This window comes from Giraffa tippelskirchi, chromosome 13, assembly GCF_054371585.1.
Source record: "Giraffa tippelskirchi isolate mGirTip1 chromosome 13, T2T-mGirTip1v1.2.pri, whole genome shotgun sequence".
NCBI classification, from domain to species: Eukaryota; Metazoa; Chordata; class Mammalia; order Artiodactyla; family Giraffidae; genus Giraffa; species Giraffa tippelskirchi.
In genome coordinates this window covers 108,542,283-108,551,831 of record NC_137287.1, presented here as the reverse complement: position 1 = coordinate 108,551,831, position 9,549 = coordinate 108,542,283, and the positions used below count along the sequence as shown (strand labels likewise).

Below are 9,549 nucleotides of genomic sequence, written 5' to 3'. Positions count from 1 at the left end.
GGTATAATGACGCCGCCAGCAGTGCTGCTGCACAGGTTAGAAAGCATGGATGTAAAGGGCATGTCAGCTCTGGCCAGATGGCAGCGGCCACTAGGAGCCCCGTCCCTGGGGCCTCACTGAGCAGCCAGAGCGGCTCTGACTGAATGGTGGCCACGGGCACTGCACAGGGCGGGCGGTGTCCCTCGCAGTCTACCAGCTGACCCTGGGCTAACACTTCATTCTAGGTCGGCTGTCCTCCTCCTCATGAGTGAGGACTCTGTGCTCTGGGACAGACTGAAACCATGCTAAAGGGCTGCTGACTTCCATAAAGGAGACCAACCTTCTCACAGTCCCTGGGAAAGGGGTGAGACTGCAGTTCTGAAGCCACAGATGTGCGAGGGAAGGACAAAAGAAATCCCCACATGGGGATTATTACCCCTACTTTGCAGATGAAGGAAGTGAGATTCAAGAGGGTAAAGTTATTTATCCAGACAGTCCCAGCTGGTGAACGATGAAGCTGGGCTCTAAAGCAGTGGCTCTCAGAACCACCTGGGGGCTTAGAACAGTGCCAGCGCCTGGGCCAAACCACAGATTACGACTTCGTCCTTCTGGGGTGGGGCCAACGTAGATACATACTTCTAGGTCCCCTTGCCAACCAGAGCGACTCTGATGTGTGGTTGAGTTCAGACCGCTCCTCTGAGGACGGCAGGCTCTGTGGCTGGCCTTGTGGTGCCATGGAAGCCCTTCCACACGAGCCACGTGCCCCCTGTTACAGGCTCAGCCCCAGAGAGGTCCCCAGTCTACGCCTTCACCTTCCCAGGAGCAGACGGGCAGCCTCCCCACGACCCCCAGGGCAGCAGAGTGGTCACCTCATCACTGATCTGCTCTCAGAGCCTCTGGTTTCTCACTGGAAGCGTGAGGCCCACCGCCAAGCTTCCTTGGATGTGTCCTGTGAGCGCTGCAGGGAGAGGTGTCGGCTAAAGGTCAGGCGGTACAAAGAACACTAGCCCGGGGATACCAAAACTAGCTTTAATTTGTCCAAAAGTCACATCGAGCTCCACACACAGTTTCCGGCGGGGCCCCAGGGAGGCCCCGCTGCTGAGCCAGCCTAGAAGTTCTCCAGCAAGGCCAGGATGCGCTTCTGTTCGCTCTCCCGGAACTCCGGGCTCCGGCCGTCCCCGATGTTCTCCGCGTACTCTGGGGAGACAAAGGCAGGGTCAGGGGGAGTCTGGGGAGCGGGGGCCATCGTGGCCGGGTCACTTCACACCTCTCCCTGAACCCTGGCGCCCAGGGGTACGTGCTGTTCTAACGCCTCCAGCGGCACCCACCGTGGCGGCTGTGCCCAAACTCCTTGGGTCCTGCCCTTGAGGCCCGTGGTGGACCAACTCCCCAGCCCCTGCTCATGTTCCTCTCCTGGCCAAGCCTTCCTCCACTTAACACACACAGTGGAGGCTACTAGGGGCAGGCACTGCCCCAGAGCCGGTGGTTCTGAGTGTGACTCCAACCACCAGCAGCAACATCATGCAGAGACTTGTTAGAAACGCAGATGTCGGGAGTTCCCCCGGTGGTCCAGTGGTGAGGACTCGGCACTTTCACTGCTGAAGCAGATGTGCAGGGGAGTATCTGGGAGCGAGCAGCAGGGGGCAAGCAGAGCTGGGGCTTGAGGGGGGAGCAGACCTGGTTCTGCTGAGAGGGGAGCAAGCGGCGGAGGAGGCGGGGGGCGGGTACAGGGCAGGCGGGCCCCTGTCGGCACTTCCCCGGAGATGTTACAAGAGAGCTTTAAGCAGAGGAATGACACGATCTGTCTGTTCACCAGTGCTCACTCTAGCTGCCGCAAGGAAGATACTGTGAAGGGGCCAAGGGCAGAACAAAGGAGATGTGATTTGATGGGGGTCTGGCCCAAGGTCGTGGGAGAGGAGAGATGTCTTCAGATTTTAGATATATCCTGACGGTGGCTCCAGCAGGATCAGGTGGGAGAGGAAGAGACATGGATACTAAAGGCACCAAGAAATATGACAGGAGAGGTGGAGATAGTGGAGAGGGTGACAGGGAGCTCGAACTCCTCCAAGGAATGAGGGGAACAGATGTCCAAGCCACAAGGACGCGGGCTGGGGTACAGTCCACTGACACTGAGTTTCAAACAAATGGGTATTTTCTGGGAAAAAGGGAGGAAGAATGGTTTAGAGGCGCCCAGGAGGAGCATGGAAGACGCCTCTCTTATCTTCACTGGCAGACGGCCTGTGAGAGAAAGCAGGTACCACTTGAGCGGGCCCATCCCAGGGAGACACGGTTTCAGTCAGAGCAGGAAGATACAGGAAATAACGTCTAAAGAGAATGGGAACGTGGGACACGATGCTAATGACAGGACATCATCAGAGTTGTAAGGTGGGTAAACGTATCCAGTTTACCTGTTACCCCAGCACAACACGCAACACTCCTCTATTTTATTCCTGAAAGTGTCCCGGCCCCCAGGTTATGTGGCCAGCTGGTTTCAGGAGGTGGGAGGGGGTGGGATATGGCACAGACATGATGTGCGGAGCTCCAGGACCAGAGGGCAGGGCTGGGTGGTGAGTGGGGCCCCGGGCTTCCTGGGGTGACTCCCACGAGCAAGTGTACAGAGCCTGGTGGATGATGCCCTGCCCCTGCCCTCGGGAGATGCTGTGACATCGTGTTTGAATCCTGACCCTGACTCATAGTCCCAGGGGGGCTTGCATGGTCTCCCCTCTGAAAATGCATGTAAAGAGCTTAGTGATAACAGATGTTCCAGAAACACTGGCTCCTTTCTCCAGCCTGCTTTGCTAGGGCCAGTAACGTCTCTCACTGCAATCCCACACCTCTAAGAACCATCTTAAAGGACACTGTCTCCCTGAAGTCCTGCCGAGCCACCTCTGACTCCCACTCTCCTCCTCGGGCCTCTGTCTCCCTCGCAGGCAACACTTCTGGATGATCCTCTACTTGTCCCTCTCCCCATCCAGACTGGCAGCTTCATGAAGGCAGGGGTTTTTGCCTCACTTTCAGCTAAATTCCCAGCAGAGCTGGGCTGACAGCCAACTCCTGGCTGTTTTGTGAATAAAATCCCAGAGCAGTTAATCAGGACGGAGTACCTGCACGTCTGCCCCCAGCCCCCTGCCTGGGGTGGCCAGAGATGGAATAGAAAACTCTCTGGCAAGAGGCGTCTGCATAATAAAACATCTGCTGATCCAAATCAAAGACTTGGGGAAAGGAGGAAAGCCTGCAAACCTCCCCTGCCTCCCTTTCCCCACCGGGCTGGGGCAATCTCTTGCTCCTGCCACTTCTGCACGTCCCTGTCCTCTTTATGACTTTGGACATGTGCCGGAAGAGGCGATTTGGGATTCAGACATGTGCCAACTGTGTGTCTCCCCCCCTGGAAATCATCCTCTCCTGTGAGGCCCATCCATCACCTCTAACAGCAAATGGCTGTGATCCCTTCCATGAAGGCTCCTTAAAGGGAGGGCTGGGGTGATGGGAGAACAGGAAGCGGGTGGTGGGAGAAGGCTCTGGGCTGGTATGTAAGTGGTATTTTTTTATTCACATGTGACTGATCTAGTCGCTGCCCCAGGAGAGAGAGAAATGACCATTATAGCATTTAATACCCTCAGAGGCCTGGCCTGAAAGCAAGAATCTTAATGGACTGAACTAACACTTTGTTCTCCTAATGGATTCTCAGACCCAGGAGAGAAGGAAGTGAGACACAGCCTGATCCTTTGGGGCAGTGCTTTTCCAAGTAAAGCCAGCTTCCCTGGAGGGACCTTATTGCTTTCCAGGGATGCGCAGCAGAGTACAGCACCAATGTCTGTATCAATCCCCTTGCTGGATCGCTGCTACCAAGGCTGTAACAAAAACGCCTGCCACCATGGTACACAGAGCACCCATTGATGGACAAGTCTCCTCGGATGCTTCACATGCGGAGAAGGAGGAAACGGTCAGATTACCTGTTCTCTGGAAACGAGCTGTGAAGGAAGGGAATAAAATGAGGAAGAGGGGCTGTCCTGCACAGAATGGAAAGGGACCTCACATGTGGGGGACACTGTTTATGTGCCAGGCATTTACATATGTTGTCTCACTGAATCTTTGCAGCAATCCTACAAGGCAAAGAGCACCCTCTCTGTTTACAGATGGGGAGACTGAGGCTTATCACAGAGCTGAAGCAACCTGCCCAGGTGCAGCATGGCAGAGGGGCTGAGATTCAAACCAAGAACATGTGTGAGAAGTGAAAAGGGCACCTCCAAAGCCACTGGGGGAGCTGGTCCCCAAAGTGGCATCCTCTTCTCTAGGCTGTATGCTACCCCGCTGGTTCCCCATCCTTTGGGGAAACAGTCTCCAAGGCAGTCCAGCTCTGGCAGGGCATCTGGTGTCAATGTCCTCATAACAGGTAAGGCTCTGGAGGGGATGTCCCGGGGGGAAGGGGCCTCAGCAGTCAGAACAGACGTGGAGTGCTGGCTGGGGCCACATTCCCTCGTGCTCGGTCACTGAATGTCAGGGCTGGCAGGGCTCTCAGAAATGTACGGCAACCCAGAGGGACAGATGAGCAGCCAGGGGCCCACAGCAAGCCGGCCCCAGAAGCAGACCTGACAAGCCCTGAGTGCTCTCCCACTGGCCCTGGCAGCTGGTACCAGCTGTGCACCTCACGTCTCACCCTCCACCCCTGACCCCGACTCGTTCTTTGTTTCCAGAGTGGAATCCTATTTGGAGCAAACCGTGGTGGTGCCGGCTACCTCCGGTTATTATAGCTGCTGCAGCAGTTTATAAATATTGAACAGATCCCTCCCAGAGGTCTTGGGAAAGAGTTCTCTTTGCTGTGTGTGTGTAAGAAAGGGAGAGAATGGAGGGGAAAAAAGAGATGCTAGAAGAAGGGAGAACTTCAGGTTAGGGGAGAGGGAGGGGGAGAGAGTGAGTCGGTCTGAAGAGTGAGAAAGTCGGGGCGGATACATCCACACCCTTCTCTCCTGCAGCATTTTCAAATGCTCTTATAATAATGGCTTTGATGGAGCTCAGAAACAGGCAGCAGCGTTGAACGCATAAATATTAAAGCAAACTTTAGACAGCAGGTTTACTATTCAGACATGGAATACGAGCTGTTTTGTTTATGTTAAGAGGGGAAGGGAGGGGCACCCGGACTGGAAGATGGGGAAGAACTGTTGTCCAGGACACAGACTGGGATCGGCGCTGGTTCAGATCCCTGGACCTTTAGCCTTAAACGCTCACCCCTGAAAAAGTGCAGGAGGAAGGGTGAGTGGGGAGAAGAGGAAGATCAGCATTTTTACACTGGAAACCCTTGAAGACATAGAAATAATAACAAAATAGAAACTAGGAGAGTAAGGCCCTTGAGGTCTAACAGAGATTCCTTAGCGACAAGCACAGATGCGGAAGGACTAACGTGACTTCTCTGGAGGAGAATGTTGTGCTGGGGCTGCAAGTAGGGGTGTAAGTTTCATCAGGGACATCATGACAGTGAAACTCACTTAAGGAGAAACAGAAGGAAGCTTATTCTTTGCTTATGATGCTAACAGGGTCACATCTCCACGAACTGTTTTCCCACAGACATTTCAGCTGCCTGGAAAAGCACCACCACCCTGCCGCCCCACCAGGCCTTGAAGAGTGAGGTCTGGGTTGGGCTTTCCTGACTGCCTCTGAGTCCAGGCTGTTGCCAGCACCAGTGAAAGGATGAGGCCAGGGAAGCGAAGGAAGGAATTTGCATTTACTGCGCAAGTATTCTGTCCCAGGCCCCCAGTTGCATCTTTATTTCAGCCATCCTTGGGGACAATCTTCACTTTTGGTTTGCTTTTTACAGAGGAGGAAACCGAGGCACACACATATTATCTACTAACTTAACCCAAGTTACAGAGAGCCAGAATCCTGCTGGACTGTGCATCTCAGTTCTACCTCTTCCCACATGAGCTGGGACTCAAGTCACACCAGTGAAGGTAGCTAATGTCATCAGGCACTTATCATGTGCCAATGTGGAAGCACTTTACCTGCAGAACCTCATCTAATTCTCACAGCAAACTTTTGAGACGGGTTATCCATCTCCATCTTATAGATGCAGGAACTGCTTAGGGGGAGTGCACATAGCTGCCCAAGGTTAAACAGGCCCCTCTTCAGGGTCCTGTCCTGCCTCCCTAAATCCTAGTGGCTCCAGCAGCCAAGGCCTGATGGAAGTCACACACATACGAACATGTCATCAAAGAGAAATTCCAGCAGCTTCTGCAGCTTGCAAACCACAGAGGCCAAGCTCAGGTTACCAAGCGCTCCAAATCAACATGGAAACACATGTTTAGGAGCTTCTGAGAGAGGACTTCAAGCCATAAGGAACACAAGCAAATCAAACGGCCAGGAGCCAATCTCTGAAAGCGTTCTGAAGTCTTTGGCTCAGTCTTTTCGCCACCAGTGAGAGTTTTTTGAGTCAGTAATCCTCTAAGCTTTCTTCTGCCAAACAGCTTAACACCACATGGTCTTCTAACAAACTTTCGCCAGTGACTGAAACATTCAGGAGATTCACTGGAGGCTTCCATGGTAAGCCCTGGCACAAGTATTTATACTGAGAAGTATTTCCAGGTCACAGGTCCTATTCCATACATCCAACAAGGAGACCACTCAATGTACCCCTGCATCTACCTGTGGAGGTGTCACATGTTTCAAAAAGCCACGTTCTTACTTAGTCATCAACTTCATGGGGACAGAATGTGCAAGGGTGGTTGCCAGAGGCTAGGGGAGGGGGAATGGGGAGTGAAGGGTTTAATGGGTATAGCCTTTCAACTCTGCTGAAATGAAAGTAAGTTCTGTGGACAGGTGGTGGTGATGGCTGCAATGGTTAAGATGGTAACTCTTGTGCATGTTTTACCACAATTAAAAAACAACAAAAAAAACCACCTCTTCTTGCAGCCTCTCTGGATCTTCAGGTTCTCTCTCCATCTCCAGCAGAATTAACTGTGCTTTCTTGATTCCCATTCCATCTCTTAGCACTGACTTCAGTCTGCTTTGTGTAGTGGTTATTTATTCTCCATGCGATGGGACTGAATCCCCCTGGGGACAGGGTCTCCTCGGTGTGTCTAGGGAGCCCACCGAGTGCCCTGTGATGCCGCTGGGTGCTCTGAAAAGATGGCTGCCTTGAATTTTCTTTCTTGAAATGCTTGAAGAGTGTATCAGCCAACTGGCCCAGTTAGAGCTTTTCTTTCCGCCAGATGGAAAGACCGACTGAGTCTGGATCCAGTTTTCCTGCATTAAGAGCGACTTGGGTAACATTGCTTAACCTCCGCAGGTCCTTGTGGGCACAATGGAGATTGTAATCCTGGTTTTAGGGCTCTTGTGAGAACCAGAGAACATACATTAAAAGCCTGGCACAGAGGATGTGCTTGGGAGTGACCACTCTACCTACTGTGACCCTGATTTCTGGAACAACATCAAGAAGCCTGAAGTGCATCCCCAGGAAGCATTAGCCGAGCCCCTTCTCTGCGGCATGTGCGGCCTTGGCACCAGAAGATAAAAGGCAGGATGCCTGTCACTGCCTGTGTGGAGCACGTGGTCCTTCTCTAGTATGGGGACCACTGCCCTACAGGGGGGTGCCACAGGCCTTGGGCTAGAGCGGCTACCCGTTCAGGGAAGGCTGGACTTCAGGAGCACAGAGTACACAGTCTGCAGATCGAGGGACTTTAATGAGCCATCAATTATTTCCAGCTCTCTTGGCACCCCCAGTACAAAAGGAGGGAGGGAAACCGTGAGAAAGGGGACAGAAATAAAATGGGAAGAGTCCCCTGCTGGGCCTGCCTCATCAGCGTTTTCCTGAGACCCCAAGGGATCCATCAGCTGTCATCCTGCCAGCAAAACTTGGGAAATATGTAGGCCATAAAATCAAAGAAAAAAGCTTGCATCTAATTAGTATGATAGAAAAAAAAAAATGAAGCAACCCAAACTGAAAAACAAAATTAAAATCAAAGAGGACAGACTGATGAGCTGGTTTTCTTTATGAGGCTTTGTTTTTTCATGCATTTTGATGGAATGAAGGCTGGGGGAGGGAGTGAAGGCTTTTAAGAGGTGGGCCCGAAGCAGAAGCCCAGCTGTCGCCCCCCCACCCAGTCCCGTGGTAGCCTCACCCCTTTTCAACCTCAGTACTGTCCAGAGGGTGCTTGCTGGACCGTATTCATGGGCTGAGGAAAGGTGGACTGTGGTACAGCTCTGCTACCCAACACCAGAGACAGACGGGCTTCCTGGGGCCAGTGTGAGCCCTTTATTATAACCTTAGCCTTCCATCTGGAGAGAACGCTTTTTTTTTTTTTGTGGTCAGCATCCTGTGAAGACATCTTTGACCTGGGCAGTGGCATCTGATTCCCTGGCTTTAAATATCACCTTCCTACTAAAGACTTCCAGTTGTCCAAACTAGCACCTCTCCTGCCCGCATGAGAATGTCTGCTCTCCGCTGGCCAACAAAGGGGTGCAGGCACTGCCTGTCCCCCCAAATTCACCGTGTACCCAACAGAACTCGAGAGCCTTGCCCAGAAACACTCCCAACCCCACCCGATGCTCCAGCCTCCTGCATCCCTGTGTGGCCTCCCCTGATGGGGGAGACTCCGTATGAAGGCCACTGACGTCCTGTTCTGCCTCAGGCCTCTGCTCCCTCTGCCTGGGATGTACCTCCCCCCTTGGACACCCTTCCCAGTCCTGAGAGCATCCTCTCTCTCTTCCCTGGGATTCCGGGGTGTGGCCTGTGCCTCCATCACTGCCTCCTTATCACTCCTTTAACACTCTGTTCACAACTTCAACGCAGCACTTATCACATTATAATTAGTTTCCAGTCTCTCTCCCCCCTAGACCATGAACCCTTAGGACAGGGATCTTGCTGATTCTTCCCTGTCTCTCTAGTCCTGGATACAGAGCCTGGCACCCAGCAACGCTGGCTGAGGAGTTGTTGAAGCATGTATTTTGTTTGGCTCAGTGGTAAAGAATCTTCCTACCAAACAGGAGACATGGGTTCAATCCCTCGGTTGGGAAGATCCCCCTAGAGAATGAAATGGCAACCCACTGCAGCATTCTTGCCTGGATAATCTCATGGACAGAGGAGCCTGGCAGGCTATGGTTCATGGGGTTGCAAAGAGTCAGACAGGACTTAGCAACTAAACCATGTCCCCCCAAAAGACTATAAACTCTGTGAGGGCAGGAGCTGTGTGACACCTTAGTAGTACAGCATTAGCACTGTGCTGAGCCCTGAGGAGTCTCAGTAAATATTTGCCAATTTAAATTCACACAAGGGTAGGGTTTAATCCAACAACGTTTAAAATAGTCCCTGGGTGTCCACTATGTGCCTGGCATCGCTCTAGGTGCTGAGGAGACACGGGGATCAAGCCAATGGCCCTGCGTCATGGAGCTTACGTTTTAATGCATGAGACACACAGAACAAGTAAACAGAGACATAAATAAAAATAATTACAGACTGTGATAAGGGCTAGGAAAGAAATAAACAGGGTGCTATGATGGGAAATAACAGATGGAGAGAAGTGGATTGATTCAGAATTGAGGCAGGAATGGCAGATTTACTAAGGGACTGGCTGTGAAGGG

General features: G+C 52.5%; 1 protein-coding gene across 1 annotated transcript in view; it reads right to left on the bottom strand.

Moving 5' to 3' along the window:
• Nucleotides 1–994: 994 nt before the first annotated feature.
• The window catches only part of CTNNBL1 (catenin beta like 1), a 157,712-nt gene continuing 149,157 nt past the window's right edge, over nt 995–9,549 (bottom strand). Inside the window, exon 16 of the mRNA XM_081558811.1 lies at nt 995–1,176. Coding sequence (XP_081414937.1) covers nt 1,088–1,176 — 89 coding nt within the window. The 3' untranslated portion in view covers nt 995–1,087. The remainder of the gene's footprint in view (nt 1,177–9,549) is intronic.